At 62.8% G+C, this 20173-nt stretch overlaps 1 protein-coding gene across 3 annotated transcripts in view; it reads left to right on the top strand.

The window, feature by feature from the left end:
* LAMA5 (laminin subunit alpha 5) overlaps window positions 1–20173 on the top strand; it is a 52769-nt gene that overhangs the window by 23311 nt on the left and 9285 nt on the right. Inside the window, exons 12-51 of one of the 3 annotated variants that reach the window (XM_033840422.2) lie at window positions 4335–4475; window positions 4557–4694; window positions 4785–4919; window positions 5003–5137; window positions 5220–5357; window positions 5877–5929; window positions 6156–6261; window positions 6407–6459; window positions 6550–6655; window positions 7082–7181; window positions 7339–7495; window positions 7647–7785; window positions 7931–8073; window positions 8150–8256; window positions 8348–8501; window positions 9057–9217; window positions 9318–9426; window positions 11230–11327; window positions 11404–11605; window positions 11715–11841; window positions 12391–12530; window positions 13072–13187; window positions 13266–13477; window positions 13791–13995; window positions 14197–14341; window positions 14537–14677; window positions 14787–14948; window positions 15134–15235; window positions 15340–15423; window positions 16012–16242; window positions 16761–16874; window positions 17098–17225; window positions 17453–17533; window positions 17636–17850; window positions 18286–18386; window positions 18620–18800; window positions 18889–19038; window positions 19420–19571; window positions 19640–19750; window positions 19943–20054. In XM_033840422.2, the coding sequence (XP_033696313.1) occupies window positions 4335–4475; window positions 4557–4694; window positions 4785–4919; window positions 5003–5137; window positions 5220–5357; window positions 5877–5929; window positions 6156–6261; window positions 6407–6459; window positions 6550–6655; window positions 7082–7181; window positions 7339–7495; window positions 7647–7785; window positions 7931–8073; window positions 8150–8256; window positions 8348–8501; window positions 9057–9217; window positions 9318–9426; window positions 11230–11327; window positions 11404–11605; window positions 11715–11841; window positions 12391–12530; window positions 13072–13187; window positions 13266–13477; window positions 13791–13995; window positions 14197–14341; window positions 14537–14677; window positions 14787–14948; window positions 15134–15235; window positions 15340–15423; window positions 16012–16242; window positions 16761–16874; window positions 17098–17225; window positions 17453–17533; window positions 17636–17850; window positions 18286–18386; window positions 18620–18800; window positions 18889–19038; window positions 19420–19571; window positions 19640–19750; window positions 19943–20054 (5385 nt within the window). The remainder of the gene's footprint in view (window positions 1–4334; window positions 4476–4556; window positions 4695–4784; window positions 4920–5002; window positions 5138–5219; window positions 5358–5876; window positions 5930–6155; window positions 6262–6406; window positions 6460–6549; window positions 6656–7081; window positions 7182–7338; window positions 7496–7646; window positions 7786–7930; window positions 8074–8149; window positions 8257–8347; window positions 8502–9056; window positions 9218–9317; window positions 9427–11229; window positions 11328–11403; window positions 11606–11714; window positions 11842–12390; window positions 12531–13071; window positions 13188–13265; window positions 13478–13790; window positions 13996–14196; window positions 14342–14536; window positions 14678–14786; window positions 14949–15133; window positions 15236–15339; window positions 15424–16011; window positions 16243–16760; window positions 16875–17097; window positions 17226–17452; window positions 17534–17635; window positions 17851–18285; window positions 18387–18619; window positions 18801–18888; window positions 19039–19419; window positions 19572–19639; window positions 19751–19942; window positions 20055–20173) is intronic. The other 2 variants (XM_033840424.2, XM_033840423.2) reach the window with 2 other exon arrangements.

Raw genomic sequence — 20173 nt, 5'->3', positions numbered from 1 at the left:
TGAAAATCCCTCCTTTCTCCACTGGTCCTTGGTGAGCACTCAGTAATTGTGCTGGTGCAGCATTTCACTTTTAATCTGTGAACCGTAGGATGAATTCTGCTAATATCCTTCCTACTGTGGACCCAGCATTGAACATAAACGTTTTGTGTCTATATTCGTGAGTGAGGCTGGGCGAAAGCCTTGTTGTTTTTTTGGTACCATCTTGTTTTGGTTTTGTAATTCATCTTGTAGAATACTTGAAAAACAATCCATACTTTGTTATGCTCCAGAGCAGATTAAAAATCACGGGAATTATCAGGCTTCCCTGGTGGTGCAGTGGTTAAGAATCAGCCTGCCAATGCAGGGACAGGGGTTTGAGCCCTGGTCCGGGAAGATCCCACATGCCGCGGAGCAACTGAGCCCGTGCACCACAACTACTGAGTCTGCGCTCTAGAGCCCGCGAGCCACAACTACTGAGCCCGTGTGCCTAGAGCCCGTGCTCTGCAACAAGGGAAGCCACCACAATGAGAAGCCCATGCACCACAGCAAAGAGTAGCCTCCACTCACCACAACTAGAGAAAGCCCACGTGCAGCAACGAAGATGCAGTGCAACCAAAAATAAACAAATAAATAAATTTATTTTTTGAAAAAATCACAGGAATTATCAATTTCTTAAAAACTTGTTAGAAGTTACTTAAAAAACCATCTGGTCCTGACACCTGTTTCCCATGGAGAGCTTAGATGATGGTTTTCTTTTCTTTTATTACGTGTGTTTATTTTGTATCTCATTGTAAGTCAGTTTTAAAATTTTTATTTATTTATTTAGGGCTGCGTTGGGTCTTTGTTTCTGTGCGAGGGCTTTCTCTAGTTGTGGCAAGCGGGGGCCACTCTTCATCGCGGTGCGCGGGCCTCTCACTGTCGCGGCCTCTCGTTGCGGGGCACAGGCTCCAGACGCGCAGGCTCAGTAGTTGTGGCTCACGGGCCTAGTTGCTCCGCGGCATGTGGGATCTTCCCAGACCAGGGCTCGAACCCGTGTCCCCTACATTGGCAGGCAGATTCTCAACCACTGTGCCACCAGGGAAGCCCGGTCAGTTTTGATTATTTATATTTTGTTAGCAAATTGTTTGTCATTTGGATGTTTAAAGGTATTGGCATAAAGTTATGCACGACGTTCTGTACATGATTTTTAAATTTCCTTTCATTCCTTTTGTCTATGTTTATTTTCTCTTTTTCTTTTTTTTTCCTACCTTTATTACACCCAGCAGAAGTTTGTTGAGTTTATTGGTGTTCTCAAAGTGCAGCTTACTCATCTGCTGGAGTTTTTCTCTGTTTAGTTTGGGAGAGAGATTTTATTTCTTAATACGGAAAAAAAAAATTTTTTTTAAGATTTTTTAAAAAATTATCTTTTGGCTGCGTTAGGTCTTTGTTGCTGTGCGCGGGCTTTCTCTAGTTGCGGCGAGCGGGGGCTCCTCTGCATCGTGGTGTGCGGGCTTCTCATTGTGGTGGCTTCTCTTGTTGCAGAGCACTGGCTCTAGGTAAGCGGGCTCAGTAGATGTGGCTCGCGGGCTCGGGGGCACAGCCTCAGTAGTTGTGGTGCACGGGCTTAGTCGCTCCGCAGCATGTGGGTTCTTCCAGGACCAGGGCTTCAACCTGTGTCCCCTGCATTGGCAGGTGGATTCTTAACCACTGTGCCATCAGGGAAGTCCTAGTGTAGAAAATTCTGAACTAAAACCATCTTTCTTTTTTTCATTGCAGTATATCTGGCATACATTATTATATTAGTTTCAGGTATATAACACCACGATTTTGTATTTTTATATATTGTGAAATGATCACCACAGAAAGTCTAGCTAACGTCTGTCACCACACATAATTACCATTTTTTCCTCATGATGAGTACTTTGAAGATCTAATCTCTTAGCAACTTTCAGTTATGCAGCAGAGTATTATTAACTCCTGCCGCCATGCTGTGCATTACATCGCCATGACTTGTTTATTTTATACCTGGAAATTTGCACCTTTTGACACCCTTCACCCATTTCACCCAACCCCCAATCCCCACCTCTGGCAACTACCAATCTGTTTTCTGTATCCATGAACTCGACTGTGTGTGTGTGGGGGGGTTTTTTAGGGGGGGTGGGTGCGGGGGTTAACATTTTACATATAAGTGAGATCATACAGTATTTGTCTTTCTGTACATTTTTTATATATTATTTTTGTAGCTTCTTGAATTGTTGTTTTTAGTCTCTCTTAATTATCTACAAAAGGTTTAAAGCATTTTCTCTCAATCGGGTGATTTTATTCTGCAGGAAAATGTCTGGAGACTTCTTTGGTTGTTATAACTGGGGGGTGCCACTGTCACCTAGTGGGTGAGGGCCAGGGGTCGTGCTAAGTATCCTACAGTGCACACGACAGCCCCCATCAGCACGATGAAGAGTTATCCAGGCCAGAATGTTCCTGGTGCCAAGGTTGAGAAACCCTGGGTTAAAGCTATGAATTTGCTTCAGAGGGTAGCTTTGGCTAGCTGTCCCATAGGGTTGATATGCTGGGTTCTCACAGCTGTTCCTTTCTAAGCAGTGTATCATTTCAGTTTTCATTTTCCTTTTGATCCGAGTTGTTTAGAACAGCGTTTGTCATTTCAGGTGGTTAGGTTTCCATTCCATCCTTATTTTGATGGTTCAGTCCTAATTTTACTGCATCATGGTCAGATTTTATTTATTTATTTTTAATTATTATTTTTTTAATTTTACGTATTTTTGGCCGCGTTGGGTCTTCATTGCTGTGCGCGGGCTTTCTCTAGTTGCGGCGTGTGGGCTTCTCCTCGTTGTGGCGCGTGGCTTCTCTCTCACTGCAGTGGCTCCTCGTTGCAGAGCACAGGCCCTAGGCGCACGGGTTTCAGTGGTTGCAGCACGCAGGCTCAGTAGTTGCAGCACTCGGGCTCTAGAGCGCAGGCTCAGTAGTTGTGGCGCGTGGGCTTAGTTGCTCTACGGCATGTGGGATCTTCCCAGACCAGGGATTGAACCCATGTCCCCTGCACTGGCAGGTGGTTTCTTAACCACTGCACCACCAGGCAAGTCCAAATCCTAATTTTTGTCACATTCTGGGAACAGTATGTTCAGTTCTTCTCTCTATGACAATGGTTTTGCCAAATTCTCCTCCCACTACGATAGTTTTAGTTTTCAGCACCCCTGGACCGTATGTCTCCTGCTTTTCGAGCCTTGCGTATGCTGCATCTCTTGAGGCAAGTCCTTTTTCTCAACACACAACATCCCTCTTTGTCTCCACGAATGCTCGTGCCTTGGGCTCACCACGCTCCATGCTCCCCTTCTCTGTGTCCGTGCCACCCACTCTCCCTTCTGGAAGCTCTTTGTTTCCTGTCCAGATCCTTGGTTCAAGGTGCATTCTTTCAGAAGGACATGACTGGATTCTCCTTCAAGAGTCCAGCCGATGCCTTTGGGTTTATCTCGTGAGAGGAGATGTGGCCCAGCGGAGGGACTGTGACTGCTGTCAATTTGGGTCACACCTGCCCCAGTTGTATTTCTCTCATCCTGCTTAAATTTTTCCTTTCCCGACTTTTGCTGGATTGACCAACAAAACGTGTTTTGGTTGGTTTGTGTTTTCTTCTCCAAGGGTTTGCGAGTTCTGTTTCTGTCTTCTGGTCTGGCCCGAGGTTACCCTCATGCTTTGACAAATACTGAACCATTATTCCATGTCAGTAGCAAAAATTAAATAGTATTATCCCCTTTTTGTGCATCAGTTAAGACATTTAGCACACTTTTTCTTTTTTATTCCTAATCCCCAGAATTATTTATGAAGAGTAGGATTTTCACTTTGTTATGATTTTGTTTTTGCATTTTCTCTGGTTGTGTCAATGCCCGCAGTTGACTTGGTTTCTACATTATACACAACTAATTATGTGTAGTGGTCCTGATTTCACCTCAGGCCACTGTTTTCCCAAAATATCAGCTTTCCCTTGTTGGGATTTATTTATTTATTTACTTATTTATTTTGCGGTACGCGGGCCTCTCACTGCTGTGGCCTCTCCCGTTGCGGAGCACAGGCTCCGGACGCGCAGGCTCAGCGGCCATGGCTCACGGGCCCAGCCGCTCCGCGGCACATGGGATCCTCCCGGACCAGGGCACGAACCCGTGTCCCCTGCATCGGCAGGCGGACTCTCAACCACTGCGCCACCAGGGAAGCCCCCTTGTTGGGATTTTTAAAGTCTTTTTCGTTTTGCATGAGTGCAGTGTCAAGTGTAAGGAAAGGAGTTTTGTGGAGAAGGGAGGGGTTTTTTTTGGGGGGGGCGGCTGGGGTCCACGGGGCCCCTGAGACTCCTCCCCCCCACCCCCCCACAGACTGTGACTGCAGCGCCGCTGGGACCCAGGGCAACGCCTGCCGGAAGGACCCACGGGTGGGGCGCTGCGTGTGCAAACCCAACTTCCAGGGCACGCACTGTGAGCTCTGCGCCCCGGGCTTCTACGGCCCGGGCTGCCAGCGTGAGTCCAGCTCCGTCCCCGTCTCCGTCCCCTCGTGGATCCCAGGAGCCCAGCCCCTCTGTGACCACCTCCTCCCTGCAGCCTGCCAGTGCTCCAGCCCCGGCGTGGTGGACGGAACCTGTGACCGCGACTCGGGCCAGTGCACGTGCCGGGCAGGATTCGAGGGGGCGGCGTGCGACCGTTGTGCCCCTGGCTACTTCCACTTCCCCCTCTGCCAGCGTGAGCGCAGCGCCCCCAGTGGAGGGTGGGAGGGGGGCTGGGGTCTCGGCCTGCCTGGCTCAGGGCCCCGTGCGCCTCTCGGCCCCGCAGTGTGCGGCTGCAGCCCCACAGGGACCCTGCCCGAGGGCTGCGATGACGCTGGCCGCTGCCCGTGCCGACCCGAGTTTGACGGCCCCCACTGTGACCGCTGCCGCCCGGGCCACCACAGCTACCCCGAGTGCCACGGTGAGCAGAGGGCCTCGGGGGCCCTGGGCGGGGTGGGAGGGCCACCCGCAGGTCCCCAAGGCCTGACCCCGAGTCCTCTGCAGCCTGCGCCTGCGACCCCCGGGGTGCCCTGGACCAGCTGTGTGGGGCAGGCGGGGTGTGCCGCTGCCACCCCAGCTACGCGGGTGCCACCTGCCAGGAGTGCAGCCCAGGCTTCCACGGCTTCCCCGACTGTGCCCGTGAGTGCCCTGGTGGGAGGGGGTGGGGGAGGGCGTGTGCCCACCGCGTACTCACACCCCGCTCTCCTCCCCCCTCCCCCAGCCTGCCACTGCTCCCCCGAAGGCTCCCTGCACACAACCTGTGACCCCCACAGCGGGCAGTGCAGCTGCCGACCCCGAGTGACGGGGCTGCACTGTGACATGTGTGTGCCCGGTGCCTACAACTTCCCCTATTGCGAAGGTGAGGCTGGTGCCGTGTGTGTGTGTGTGTGTGTGTGTGTGTTGGGTGCCGTGCGTGTCATGTGCTGCATGTTCCCATGACCGTCCCTGTGCTCTGTGTGCGCTCGTGTGTGTTCATATGGCTCACGTGCTGCGTTCACGAGTGTCTGTGTGTCGTGCATGTGCGTTCACGTGCTGTGAATGGTTCTTGGACGTGCCTGTTTACTTGCATGTGGTCACGTGGTGTGTCTGTTTATGCTTGTTCACGTGCTTTGTGCTCACATGACTTCACACGTGTTTGCCTGTTGTGTGTCTCATTGCGTGTTCATGATCACGTGCTGTGTGGTGGGGGAGGGCACATGCCCTCACGGCTGCGGGGACCAGGGCATGTAGGCACACGTGGTTTCTTGCCTGTTCACATGTGTGGGAGGCGTGTGTGTTAGCTCCCATGGAGCCTCGGGTCCTGGCCAGGCCTGGGGAAGCCCTTGGCCGTCGGGGTCAGTGACTGAGTAATGACGGTGGCCTGGGCATCTCTCCACAGCTGGCTCCTGCCACCCTGCTGGCCTGGCCCCAGCCGATCATGATCTTCCTGAGGTGAGCCCAGGTCAGCCCTCTGGGGCCGAGGCCATCACTTCCAGAGGGACCATCACTTCCTCAGCTGCTCGGTTGCCACGACAACCTCAGAGCCCATTTGTTCGCCTGGCCGCTCCTCTGTCCTCACTGCAGGGTTGTGCCAGAGATGGGACAGGGCTCCAGGGCTGAGGGTTTGCGGGTAGGAGGGCAGGGGCCCACTCTGACCCTCAGTCTCATCCTCTCCCAGGTGCACATCCCTTGTAGGTGCCGGGCTCACGTGGAGGGGCCGAGCTGCGATCGCTGTAAACCTGGGTTCTGGGGGCTGAGTCCTAGCAACCCTGAGGGCTGCACCCGTGAGTCTGCCCGGAGTGGGTGTCGGGGAGCTGGGGGAGACCCCTGGGGTGGGGGAGGGCTGGCTCCACAGAGCTGGGGCGGGGATGGAGTTCAGGGCCTCCTGCCCCCTGCTCTGTTCTCAGGCCCACTCTGCCCCTTCCCCAGGCTGCAGCTGTGACCCCAGGGGCACACTGGGTGGAGTTGCTGAGTGCCAGCCGGTGAGTCTGAGGACCCAGGTATTGGGGGCCGTGGGAGCCGCGCGTAGGGACCCTCCCCTGCCTGGTCCCACCTTCTCCCTCGGCCCCCAGGGCAACGGCCAGTGCTTCTGCAAGCCCCATGTATGCGGCCACACCTGCGCGGCCTGCAAGGATGGCTTCTTCGGGCTGGACCAGGCTGACTACTTCGGCTGCCGTGGTAAGCGGCCGCTTACGCGGCCCTCGGACCCCATCCTGGGGGATGCTGAGGCCCAGGAGGGGCAGAGGGGGCAGGGGCCCAGCCAGGGCCCGGGCACGGCGTGGTACTTGCCGAGCTGCTTCTAGATGCCGGCCAGACCCGTGCCGGGCGTGGGAGCGAGGAGGCAGGTTTCGCCCCTCGGTGCTTCCCCCTTCCAACCCTTTCCCCTGGCGGCAGGCGTCACTGACCGATCCCAGGGCCCTTGCCCCTGGACTCAGAGCCTCTGTTGTCCAGGGACCCAGGCAGCCCCTGGGGGAGGTGAGGCGGTCTCTCAGCCCAGCCGCTCTTGGCGGAGGGTGGGTGGAGCACCGAGGCTGGGCGGGGGCTGGCGGGGCAGGCGGGGCCGACGGGGGCCGGGCCACATTGACTTGCTCCCTCCCGCCGCAGGCTGCCAGTGCGACGTTGGCGGAGCTCTAGGACAGGGCTGTGAGCCGAGGACAGGCGCCTGCCTGTGCCGCCCCAGCACCCAGGGCCCCACCTGCAGCAAGTGGGTGCCCCCGCCCCGGCTGGGCGGGCGGGCAGGGGGCTGGGGCGGCAGCTTGTCCCCCGGGCTTCTCCCTGGGGGCCCTGGTGAGCGGGCAGGGCCAGTGCCCGCCCTGCCCAGACCGGCTGCCAGCTGCCCTGACCGGCCCTGCCGTGGCCAGGCCGGCGCAGGACCACTACCTTCCCGACCTGCACCAGCTGCGCCTGGAGCTGGAGGAGGCGGCCACGCCCGAGGGCCACGCCGTGCGGTTCGGCTTCAACCCCCTCGAGTTCGAGAGCTTCAGCTGGAGGGGCTACGCGCAGATGGCACCCATCCAGGTGGGTGCGGTGCCGCCCCATCCTGGGGCCTGGCTGAGTGCCCGCTGTGGCTGGCCGAGTGGCGGGCAGGCCCCTGAGGTCGCAGGGCCGGGCCGGGAATGGCCAGGGAGGAGCAGCCCCGACGTTCCACGCCCACCCCTCCCCACCGCAGCCCAGGATCGTGGCAAGGCTGAACGTGGCCTCCCCTGACCTCTTCCGACTGGTCTTCCGCTACGTCAACCGCGGGACCTCGAGCGTGAGCGGGCGGGTCTCCGTGCACGACCAGGGCAAGTTTGCCACCTGCGCCAACTGTGAGTGTGGGGGGGCTACCCCCTGGGCCCAGCCCCACGCACGCCTCGCCCCAGCCCGCCCCACCTCGTCCCCGCACGTGGGTGGGAGGCCAGGCCCATCCCGCTGGCCATGCCGTGCCCAGGAGTCTTGCCGTCCCCACCCCAGGCGCAGAGCAGAGCCAGCCCGTGGCCTTCCCGCCCAGCACGGAGCCTGCCTTCGTCACCGTGCCCCAGAGGGGCTTTGGGGAGCCCTTCGTGCTGAACCCCGGTGCCTGGGCCCTGCTCGTGGAGGCCGAGGGGGTGCTCCTGGTGAGGTGGGGCTGAGCGGGCTGGGGCAGGGCGTGGGGCGGGGGCCACGGCACCTAACCTCCCCCCCGCTCCCCAGGACTACGTGGCTCTGCTGCCCAGCGCCTACTACGAGGCGGCCCTCCTGCAGCTGCGGGTGACCGAGCCCTGCATGTTCCAGCCCGACGCGCAGCGCTCCGGGGACCAGTGAGGGCCAGCCGGTGGGGGAGGGGGCGGGCTTGACCCTTGCTGTGCTCAGGCCGCCTGCCCCGTGCTCACCAGACTGTGTGCCCCCCAGCTGCCTCCTCTACACCCACCTGCCCCTGGACGGCTTCCCCTCCGCTGCTGGGCCTGAGGCCCTGTGTCGCCACGGCAACAGCTTACCCCGGCCCTGCCCCACGGAGCAGCTCAGCCCCGCCCACCCGCTGCTGGTCGCCTGCCAGGGCGCAGATGTGCGTGTCCCTGGGACCCCACGGGGGTGGGCGGGGTCAAGACTTGGGGAGACGTGCCCATGGCCTGGCGGGGAGGGGGTGTCCACGTTGCAGTGACAGGACCCAGGCGCAGGGCAAGCGTGATGGCGGGCAGAGCATGGGTGGCACAGCCGGGGGCCCAAGGCCAGCCCGCCAGCTAAGGCAGCACCTGCTGCCTTCTGGGGCTCTGACCGTGGGAGTCGATGCCTCGGGGCCTCATCCGTACACGGGGTGCAGATGGTCCAGCCCTCCAGCTTATTGTGAGGAGGTGGCAAGTCGCTGCTTCACTTCAGGCACCGGACACTCTACAGTGACGAAGCCGGCAGGCCACGGGTGGGCGGGGGGCCTCGGAGCAAGTGGAAGTTGGAAGCCGAGTGGCCGTGGGAGTGCCCCAGGCAGCAGGGATGGCGGGCACACAGGCCCTGAGATGGGGGACGAGGCTGTGCGGGGAGGGGATGGGAAGGGCCGTGTTCAGAAGTGTCCTGTTCTCTAGGTGGGGGGCTGGGGCGGGGGCCTCACATTGCCCTGTCCCCCCAGGTGGACGTCCAGCTTCAGGTGGCGGTGACGCAGCCGGGCCCCTATGCCCTGGTGGTGGAGTACGCCAATGAGGACGCCCGCCAGGAGGTGGACGTAGCTGTGCACACCCCCCAGCGGGCCCCCCAGCAGGGGGCGCTCACCCTCCACCCCTGCCCATACAGGTGTCTAGGGAGTGGGGAGAGGATTCAAGCCTGGGGGCCGGTGGAGGGCTCTGGGCTCCAGGGCTGCCCTACCCACTGACCACCCCTGCCTGTCCCCCAGCACCCTGTGCCGGGGCACCGCCCTGGATGCCCAGCGCCATCTGGCGGTCTTCCACCTGGACACGGAGGCCAGCGTCCGGCTCACAGCCGAGCAGGCACGATTCTTCCTGGTAAGGCCCCAACCCCCTCACCTGCATGGGCCGCAGGACCCCACTGTGGGGTTAGGTCTTTCCAAAGATTTTCAACACACGCAAAAGTAGAAAATGTGATGAGCCTGGGTACCCATCACCAGTGCCATCTTCAGCTCACATCGGGTGGAGGTTCTTCCAGAATCCTCCTCCTGCAGGGTTTTTTCCCTGTGGGTATGAGATGTAAATTTATTTATAAATAATGTTCACGGTCACATAAGGGGACCGTGACGCGCTGGAGTCAGAGTAGGAAGAGCAAGCTGAACGAAAGGCTGCTTTTTGGTATAATTTACAAAAACACAACACCTCGTGGCCCCGAGTTAGGAAGGGGTCCACACAGCGTGGGTTCTGAAGCTTGGGACTTGCTATCGTTATGGTAACTTGCTCCTTTTTTTCTTTTTAATTTGTTTATTTATTTTTGGCTGTATTGGGTCTTTGTTGTTGCGCGTGGGCTTTCTCTAGTTGCAGCGAGCGGGGGCTACTCTTCGTTGTGGTGCGCGGGCTTCTCGTTGCAGTGGCTTCTCTTGTTGTGGAGCACGGGCTGTAGGCACGCGGGCTTCAGTAGTTGTGGCATGTGGGCTCAGTAGTTGTGGCGCACGGGCTTAGTTGCTCTGCGGCATGCGGGATCTTCCCAGACCAGGGATCAAACCCATGACCCCTGCGTTGGCAGGCAGATTCTTAACCACTGCGCCACCAGGGAAGCCCGTAACTTGCTTCTGTGTCAGCTTCACAGAGTTGAAGATTAAATCCCAAGGCTAAACGTTCTGGGCAATATTAATCGTTAGTTCAATGCCCAGAACCAAGCACACGCGTTTATTCAGTAAGTGACAAAATGGGTGATGTCGTTCCCATCAGAGTATTACCTAGTCTCACTGTTACGTTTCCCTAGGCCTTTAAAAGTTTTATCAGAGTATCATATGCACGTATTTTTATGAAAGTGTCGAACATTGAAAACAGACTTGCAACAACAAAGTGTAATCGCACGCCCCACCTGCGCACTTCTCTTTCTACTTTCCGGAGTCAGGCCGTTTCTTCCACGTTGCTAAGTAACGCATGCTACATTGCTTCCTCCTAATTTTTCGACATCGGAACCCCTGCGGTTCTGTCCTCATGCACACGCGGCGCTGTAGTCGTGGGCTGGGACACTTTAGGCTCTCCATGGAGCTGTACCCACAGCCCAGTACCCAGGCCAGGAAGCAACATGGCCCCACCCCTGACGCCACTCAGCCAACGCCCCCCTCCCCCCCCCCCCCCCCCCCCCGCCCCAGCCAGGGTAACTGCCTCCAGACACTGACAGCACCGCCTAGTTTGCCTATTCCGGAACTTTCTATAATTGGAGTCACACAGGTGTTCCTTTGCGCTGCCTCTTTGGCCGACGCCATGGTAGGGATGGATGGAGCTGTCGCCATGGTCACGTGGTATTCTGTCTTCGCTGTCGGGTTTTTCTAGACCCCCTGAGGTGTCACGTTTTACCGTATCTGTCACACACGTTTCTTCGCCGTGGTAGACGGTACAGGACGGAGATGCCTGCTCACGAACCCCTGCTCGCTGAGCGCCCGCCTGTGCCGGGTCCCCGGCCCTATGGCCACAGAGGGCGGTGGAGCGCAGTGGGAGGAAGAACGGCCTCCGGGGAGCTGGGAGGTGCTGCAGGCCCAGAATCCGCAGCTGAGGGCTGGGGTCTGTGCAGCTGGAGGAGAGGCAGGAGGCGTGGGGGCCGGGGGTCGCTGCAGAGGGCAGGACCGGCCCGCTCCTGCTGCCACACCCACACCTGTCCCCTTTCTGCAGCACAGTGCCACCCTGGTGCCCGCGGAGACCTTCAGCTCAGAGTTCGTGGAGCCCCGCGTCCGCTGCATCAGCAGTCACGGCGCCTTCAGCCCCAGCAGGTAGTGGGGCCGGGGGCGGGAGCCCAGGGCGGTGGCCGGGACTCGGGGACTCACCCCTGTGTTCCCCACCCCCCAGTGCCGCCTGCCTGCCCTCCCGCTTCCCGAAGCCGCCGCAGCCTGTGGTGCTCAGGGACTGCCAGGTGCTGCCGCTGCCGCCCGGCCTCCCGCTGACCCACTCTCGGGAGCTCACGCCGGGCGCGCCCCCGCCCGGGCCCCAGCCCCGGCCCCCAACCGCTGCGGACCCCGACGTGGAGCCTACCCTGCTGCGCCACCCCCAGGTGTGGGCCGGGGCCGGGAGGGGCCGGGGCGGGTGGCTGGGGTGGGACTTGCAGCCCCTGATACTCCTGCGTCTCTGCCCACTCACCGGAGCTGCTCCCCCCGGCACAGGGCACCGTGGTCTTCACCACCCACGTGCCCGCCCTGGGCCGCTACGCCTTCCTGCTGCACGGCTACCAGCCGGCCCACCCCACCTTCGCTGTGGAGGTCCTCATCAACGGGGGTCGTGTGTGGCAGGGTAAGCAGAGGGGCGGACCCGGGGCGAGGAGGCTCTCGGGGTCTCATCCACACGGCCCATCGCGTGATACCACACACGACGTGGATGGGGCGCGTGCCAGGTCCACAGCTCACAGGGGCCCTGGCTCGGTGCCCGCTGCCTGGCTGTGACAGGGCCGTGTGCCCCATCCTGCCATCAGCTCTCACATGCGGTGCCCCAGGGCCCGCTGTGTGTGGCAGGCCCTGCCCCTCACATCTGTTCACCCCGTCCTATGCTCGCTGTGGGACCCGGGTCCGTGCACGTCTGTTGCATTCTGCTCTGACGAGCCCGGGGACCTTCCTGCACCTCGTGGGGCCTCGTGTGTGACCACAGCCGACTCACGTAGCACAAGTGGGCCCAGCCACGTGGGTCTCGGGCGGGTCACATGCGTGTCTTGTTCAGGGACGCGTGGTCCTCCGTGGGTGCTACCGTTGGGATCCTCTCCTCCCTGCTGACTCCAGGAGTGTCCCGAGCCTGGGTGAGGCGCTGTGTGTGTGCTGGGAACACTGACCTGCCTTTCCTCACCTCCAGGCCATGCCAACGCCAGCTTCTGCCCGCATGCCTACGGCTGCCGCACCCTGGTGGTGTGTGAGGGCCGGGCCGTCCTGGACGTGACCGACAGCGAGCTCACTGTGACCGTGCGTGTGCCCGAGGGCCGCTGGCTCTGGCTGGTGAGTTCTCTGGCTGGTAGCCGTCCTCCACCCGTCGTACCGCTGTCGGTCGCTCTGCCAGAGCGTGTCCCCTGCTTGCCGCGGCCCAACCCTGGGCCAGGTGCCAGGGGCAGCAGCCTCTGGGGACCTCCAGGCCCATCACGAGAGGCTCCTGAGGGGATCCAGGAGCCAAGATATTGCCCAGCAGCTCTGGGGCCCTGCTGGTCAGAGTGGCCTTCCTGGAGAGGGAGGCGTCCGGCAAAAAGGGGTGGACAGGGTGCCAGGAGCCTGGGCCCTTCCTCACACTCCCCAAGCTTCCGCTTGGCCACAGAGGCTGGCCTCCCCTCTGAGTGGCCCCCAGCAGGGACCCAGCGCCTGGCAGCCTGGCTGGGGCCCCGGGCCAGGGTGTGGTACCGCCACCGCTGTCTTGGCTGCTCGGCCAGACCCTGGCCTGTGGCAGAGAAGCCCTGGCGTCGGCCCCTGCCGGTGGGCTCCGGCACCCACCCCCGACCTGCACCCTTCGCTGGGCCTGCGGGAAGGTGACCAGGCCTTGATGCTCTAGGAGTATGTGCTGGTGGTCCCCGAAGATGCCTACAGCCCCAGCTACTTCCAGGAGGAGCCCCTGGACAAATCCTATGACTTCATCAGCCAGTGCGCCACCCACGGTTACCACGTCAGGTGGGCCGGGCTCGGGGCCGGGGGCCGCAGGGTAGGGGCCGGGCTGGGAGCTGGCCTCACCACCCGCCCTCACCCCAGCCCCTCCAGCTCGTCGTCCTTCTGCCGCAACGCCGCCACCTCCCTCTCCCTCTTCTATAACAACGGGGCTCGGCCGTGCAGCTGCCACGAGGTGGGCGCCGTGGAACCCACGTGTGAGCCCTTCGGGGGCCAGTGTCCCTGCCGCGCCCACGTCATAGGCCGTGACTGCTCCCGCTGTGCCACTGGCTACTGGGGCTTCCCCAGCTGCAGGCGTGAGTACCCCAGTCCGCGGAAACGTCCAGGGGTGCCTCCAGGAAACAGTGGTCAGGAGCATGTTCCTGGTGGACCGGCCCTGCCACGTCCTGTCTGCGAGGGCCCAGGCCTTCCAGGGCTGTCCAGGAGGTTCCGGGGACTAGGCAGCAGCTCTGCCCAGCTGACGCCACGTCAGAGGAGCTGCCGGGGGCTTGGGGCCCGGAGCTGGGTGGAACCAGGCTGGGGGTAGGGTGGCCTCGCCGCCCCCGCCATTCAGTGTCCCCAGGTCTGCCGTCGGGTCCCCTGACCGGGGCCTGTGCACGCGCCCCACAGCCTGTGACTGCAGCGGCCGCCTCTGTGATGAGCTCACAGGCCAGTGCATCTGCCCGCCGCGCACCGTCCCACCCGACTGTGTCATCTGCCAGCCCCAGACCTTTGGCTGCCACCCCCTGGTCGGCTGTGAGGAGTGTAACTGCTCGGGGCCCGGCGTCCAGGAACTCATGGACCCCACCTGTGATGTGGACAGTGGCCAGTGCAAGTGAGCACCAGGGTGCGGGTCCCCGTGGCCTCGGGGCAATCCCGGGTCGCCTGCCACTGAGCCCTGAGCCCATCCAGCCCCCGGTAGTGTCCCCGGCGCTCAGGGGGGCACCACCTTGGTGGGGGGCACCTCTGGTCTCTCGTGTCAGTGTGAGGGGCCAGGTGGAGGAGAGGCCCAGCGGCTTCTGAACCCTCACGGCAGGTGCAGACCCAACGTGGCTGGACGCCGCTGTGACACTTGTGCTCCCGGGTTCTACGGCTTCCCCAGCTGCCGCCCCTGCGACTGCCATGAAGCAGGCTCTGCACCTGGAACATGCGACCCCCTCACAGGCCAGTGCTCTTGCAAGGTGAGGGCGGTCTGGGGCCAGACTTGCCGACACGACCCCACCCCGTCCCTCGTCTTGTCTTCTCAGCGGACCTTCGTTCTCTCTGGGAGGTTGGAGCTTCCTGGCACCTTTGGGACAGTCAGCCCACTTGTGGGGTGACAGCCAACACGGGCACACGGCTGACCGCCCTGCCCTGTCGTGCCCTCCTGCCCCCAGGAGAACGTGCAGGGCCCGCGGTGTGACCAGTGCCGCCTTGGGACGTTCTCCCTGGACGTTGCCAACCCGAAAGGCTGCACCCGTTGCTTCTGCTTCGGGGCCACGGATCGCTGCCGGAGCTCCGCCTACGCCCGCCGGGAGGTGTGCGGGCAGGACGGGAGGGGACTCAGGGAGGGGGTCTGAGACGTAGGACGGGGCTCTGTGATACGCGAGGGCATGCGCCTGTGTTACCCACCCACGTGCCCTGCAGTTCGTGGACATGGAGGGCTGGACGCTGCTGAGTGGTGACCGGCAGGTGGTGCCCCACGAGCGGCAGGCGGAGGGAACACTGCTTCGCGCGGACCTGCGGCGCGTGCCTGAGGCCTTCCCCGAGCTGTACTGGCAGGCCCCACCCTCCTACCTGGGGGACCGGGTGAGCAGGCCAATTGGCCCCTGGGAGGGCACCCGGAGGGTGTCCAGGACCTCCTGGAGGCCTGGGGGGGCCGGCAGTGAGTATGCTGGTGTCCAGGGAGGGATAGGGGGCCTAGAACCACTGCCGTCGACTCTGGGCCTGTGGACGGGGTCTGGCCAGGTCGCATCCCTCTGTCCGGCCTCCAGGTGTCGTCCTACGGCGGGACCCTCCGCTACGAACTGCACTCGGAGACCCAGCGGGGAGACGTGTTCATCCCCACGGAGAGCAGACCAGACGTGGTGCTGCAGGTGGCCCACCGGGTGGTCTTGGCAAGGGCGGGCAGCGGGCACAGCCGAGCCGGGACCGTGGGCAGCCCGATTCCTGGCCCTCATCCGCCCACATGCCTCCCCAGGGCAACCAGATGAGCATCGCGTTCCTGGAGCCAGTGTACCCGGCGCCCGGCCACGTTCACCGCGGGGAGCTGCAGCTGGTGGAGGTGAGCAGCCGTCTCTGGCCCCCAAGGCTGCAGGGGCTGCTCTCCGTGTCAGAAAACAGGGTCCAGGAGTGGGCGGGACCCTCGTCAGCACGCCTGTTTTCTGGTTCCCCGTGGGGGTAACGCTCCTGGGCCGACTGCTGGCTTGCAAACCCCTGATCCCTGACGGGTGAGCAGGTCCTCTGATGCCTGGCCCTGGGGTTCCCTCTGCAGGCCACCAGCTCGTGTCTTTCGTCCATTTCCTTTCCGAGGGGTTTCGTGTTATTCCTGAGGTTCGCCCTGTGTCCTGGCTTCAGAGCTGCGATCGTCTTGTTTTAGTCTGTACTCTCGTAGCCTGTGTCTTTCTCTAAGATCTTTTCTGATAAACAGACATTCTTGCATTTGATGTACTCAAGTCGTTCATTTTTCATTTGCAGTTAGTGCTTTCGTGCGTTAAAGTCTTTGCCTCTCAGATCAGACGTCACTCACCTGTACCGCGTGTCCCCCCCCACGTGTCCTGCGTGCCCCCACCCCCCCGCGGGAGGGTCTGTCCTGGGCTCCTGCTGCGCCCCGCTGCGGCGGCCGCACTGAGGCCCTGTCATGGCCGCGCAGGGCAATTTCCGGCACATGGAGACGCGCAGCGCTGTGTCCCGCGAGGAGCTCATGATGGTGCTGGCCGGCCTGGAGCAGCTGCACATCCGCGCCCTCTTCTCGCAGACCTCCTCAGCCATCTCCCTGCGCAGGGTGGCGCTGGAGGTGGCCAGCGAGGTGGGCGGGGGATCTCCGGCCAGCAACGTGGAGCTGTGCATGTGCCCTGCCAACTACCGTGGGGACTCGTGCCAGGTGAGGTGGCGGGGGCAGGCACCGGGCTGCCGCCGACGGGTCGCCCTGCCCCGCGTGCGCACGTCCACCCTCCCCCGAGCGTCCACGCCTGGCCTCCGTCTCCATCTCACTCCACCCCTCCTCCTACCAGCTGGGTATCACGCTCCCGGCAGCTGACCTTCCCACCACAGGCTGAGCCGGCCACTTGCTCATCCGTCTGTTAATCCGCTGTCACCTGCCCCCTGCCCGGCCCCCCGTGCACGCAGCTGGTCTTCATCTGTTCAGTGCCCAGTCCGTCCCACGTCCACGGTTTACCCAGACAGCATCACCGAACCCCCCTCCCCTCCCTCCGCCCGCCTGGAAGAGGTGTTTGGAGGAGAACAGGAGGTGGTCCCCTGAGCCCGCGGCATCTGCGTGGCTTTATGGGCGGTGATTGTGCCTTCAGCGGTCGGTCAGGCTCAGGAGCGGGGTCCCCGGCTGCCCCCACACCAGGCTGGCCCCGCCTCCTTTCCTGACTGTTGATGCCCACCCGCCCCCAGGAATGCGCCCCTGGCTACTACCGGGACGTCAAAGGTCTCTTTTTGGGTCGCTGCATCCCCTGTCAGTGCCATGGCCACTCAGACCGCTGCCTCCCTGGCTCGGGTGTCTGTGTGGTGAGTGGGGCCCCGCAGGGGAGGACGGCCACCAGAGGCGCAGGGTAGGGAAGACCAGGGGGCCTTTGGTCAGCAGTTACGGGTATGCTGAGGTCTGGGGGAGGGGAGGGACTCTGGGCAGGGCACCTGCTGGCAGTGGGCGGAGTCCTGCAGGGTGGGGGTGGGGGAGCTGGCGGGAAGCGAGGCCTCCGCCGTCGGTGCTGATGTGTCCCGTCTGCCCCAGGGCTGCCAGCACGACACCGAGGGTGACCACTGCGAGCGCTGCCAGGCCGGCTTCGTGCGCAGCGGACCTGAGGACCCTGCGGCCCCCTGCATCAGCTGCCCTTGCCCTCTGGCTGTGCCTTCCAACAAGTGAGCTGGGCCACAGCCCCTCCAGGGCCCCGGCCATTGACTGGTGGACCAAAGTCCTTAAAGACCCGGAATGGAATACCACCACCCCCTACCTGGTTGGGTCAGCACTGCCCTCTGTGGAGGCCGGGGCATCCGGGGTGGGCCCGTGAAGTGGGGGATCCCCCCCCCGCTTACCTGGTGCTCACCTGGAGCGTGCTGGGGTGTAACGACCACCTCCGTCTCTGCAGCTTCGCCACGGGCTGCATCCTGCGAGGTGGCCGCGCCCAGTGTCTCTGCAAACCCGGCTATGCTGGGGCCTCCTGCGAGCGGTGAGCTGGGCAGGCGGGTGCCTGACTGGGGCGGGGTCTGCGTGCGTGGCCCCGGGGACGCTGCGTTGCCTGCCAGCACCAGCCATGATCCCGCCCCACCAGGTGCGCACCCGGCTTCTTTGGGAACCCCCTGGTGCTGGGCAGCTCGTGCCAGCCCTGCGACTGCAGCGGCAACGGCGACCCCAACATGCTCTTCAGCGACTGCGACCCCCTGACGGGCGCCTGCCGCGGCTGCCTGCGCCACACCACCGGGCCCCGCTGCGAGAGCTGCGCCCCCGGCTTCTACGGCAACGCCCTGCTGCCCGGCAACTGCACCCGTAGGCAGGGAGGGCGGGGCTGAAGGGCCCCTGGGTGTCCCACCCGGAGCAGGCTGTGTCCCGGGCCGGGCCCAGCGTGGAGAGGGTGGACCCGACCAGGCCCCCAGGACTCACGGTCAGGCGACCCCACGGCCAGACCGAGGGTCACTTGGGGACTCTGGCCTCTCCTGAGGGAGGGCACCCCACGAGGGCTCTGACGGGTCCTCTGGCTGAGCCCAGGCTGCAGGGGAGGCGGGCACAATGGGCCGGTGAGCAGGCAGCTGCATGGTTTGGACCTAGGTGGAGCAGGGAGGGGATGAAAAGTGAGGGCCTGGGGGCTTCACTTGGGGCAGGATGGAGATGCGTGTGGAGTAGCTGCCCAGTAAGGGCTTCCCGGGGTGGGAGGGAAGAGGCTGGGTGGGGGTCAGGGCTACTGTCACAGCCACCCTTCTGCAGGGTGTGACTGCTCCCCGTGTGGGACGGAGGCCTGTGATCCCCGTAGTGGGCGTTGCCTGTGCAAAGCGGGTGTGACCGGTCAGCGCTGCGACCAATGTCAGGTAGCGCTGCCAGGGTGGGGCGGGGCCTTGATTTTGTGGGTGGGGCCTTGGTGTGGGGGTGGGGTTTTGTGGCTGTGGGGCGGGGCCTTGGCGTAGGGGCGGGGCTCGGGGCCAGAGGGATGGGGTATGGGTGTAGGGGCAGGACGTCATGGCTGGAGGTGCAGGTTCTCAGGGCTGAAGGAAGCTGGGTCTTACGAGCTGGGCAGAGCCCTGACTGCAGTTTGTGCCCCCAGGAAGGACACTTCGGCTTTGAGGGCTGCGGGGGCTGCCGCCCGTGCGCCTGTGGCCCAGCTGCCGAGGGCTCCGAGTGCCACCCCCAGAGCGGGCAGTGCCACTGCCGGCCCGGGACTGGGGGTCTCCAGTGCCGCGAGTGTGCCCCCGGCCACTGGGGGCTCCCTGAGCAGGGCTGCAGGCGTGAGTGCGGGCCGGCGGGACACCTCGGGGCAGCAAGGAGTACCCCAGGGCCCTCAGCCGGCCACTCACCCCACCCGTCCCACCCCAGGCTGCCAGTGCCAGGGTGGCCACTGTGACGTCCACACGGGCCGCTGCACGTGCCCCCAGGGGCTCAGTGGGGAGCGCTGTGACACCTGCAGCCACCAGCACCAGGTGCCCATGCCAGGAGGGCCTGGGGGCCACGGCGTGCACTGCGAAGGTGTGTGCCTGCCCTCCCCACTGCCCCAGCCGCCTGGCCACACCCGGCTCCCCCGCCCCTCCCAACTCCATCTGGGGTGGTGCCGGTCCCAGCGCCATGCTGACTCGGTGACCCCGACGTTCACCTCCACCTCCAGATCAGTTCTCTGGTCCCAGCGCTCCTTGTCAATTTTCTGAGAGACCCCACGGCTGTCCTCCTGTTGACCCTGAGACCCCCCACGCTGACCTCTGCAACCCCTAACCTCGTAACCCTCAGCCCAGCTCAGTACCCCGTTCCATCTCCGTGACCCCTAGTGACCCGCTTCTAGCTCGCCGACCCCATGACTCTCTGGTGGTCTCAGGCCCACCCCTCACCCCACGCCCACCTGCCGCCTGCCCTCAGTGTGTGACCACTGTGTGGTGTTGCTCCTGGACGACCTGGAGCGGGCCGGCGCTCTCCTCCCCGCCATCCGGGAGCAGCTGCGTGGCGTCAGTGCCAGCTCCGTGGTCTGGGCCCGGCTGCACAGGCTGAACGCCTCCATCGCCGACCTGCAGGTACTGCCCGGCCCGGCCCCCAGCCTCCCCTGCCCAGGCCGCAGGCTCTCACCTTCCCCTCCCCGCAGAGCCAGCTCCGGAAACCTCCTGGCCCCCGTCATGAGACTACACAGCAGCTGGAGACACTGGAACGACAGACCTCAAGCCTCGGGCAGGACGTGCAGCAGCTGGACGGCCAGGCAGGCGCCTGGGGAGCCCTGCCCCAGAACCCACCCCCTGGAATGCTCCTCCTCCAGGAAAGCCCTTTCCCGGGACCGCTTTCTCTCAGCAGACTCCTCCCCAAGAGGCCTCTCTCCCCGGGCCCCAAACCATCCAGAGTCACCCCTGACCCGCAGCTCAGCCTCGAGGCCTGATGGGTACTTCATCCACAGGCCACAGGGGCCCGAGCCCAGGCCGGCCAGCTTCTGGACAGCACCGAGGCCACGCTGGGCCGGGCACAGACGCTGCTGGCAGCCGTCCGGGCTGTGGACCGCGCCCTGAGCGGTAGGGGCTGGCCCACCTGGGCAGGGCGGGGAGAGTCAGGGCAGGGGGCGTGCCTCCAGGGGGCTCGGCCTTGAAGAACCGGCACGTTTGGATGTTTAGACAGGGAGATGGGCCTCGGC

This window comes from Tursiops truncatus, chromosome 15, assembly GCF_011762595.2.
Source record: "Tursiops truncatus isolate mTurTru1 chromosome 15, mTurTru1.mat.Y, whole genome shotgun sequence".
Classification (NCBI taxonomy): Eukaryota; Metazoa; Chordata; class Mammalia; order Artiodactyla; family Delphinidae; genus Tursiops; species Tursiops truncatus.
Note: the sequence above shows the minus strand (reverse complement) of the source record. Positions and strands in the feature narration are given on the sequence as shown.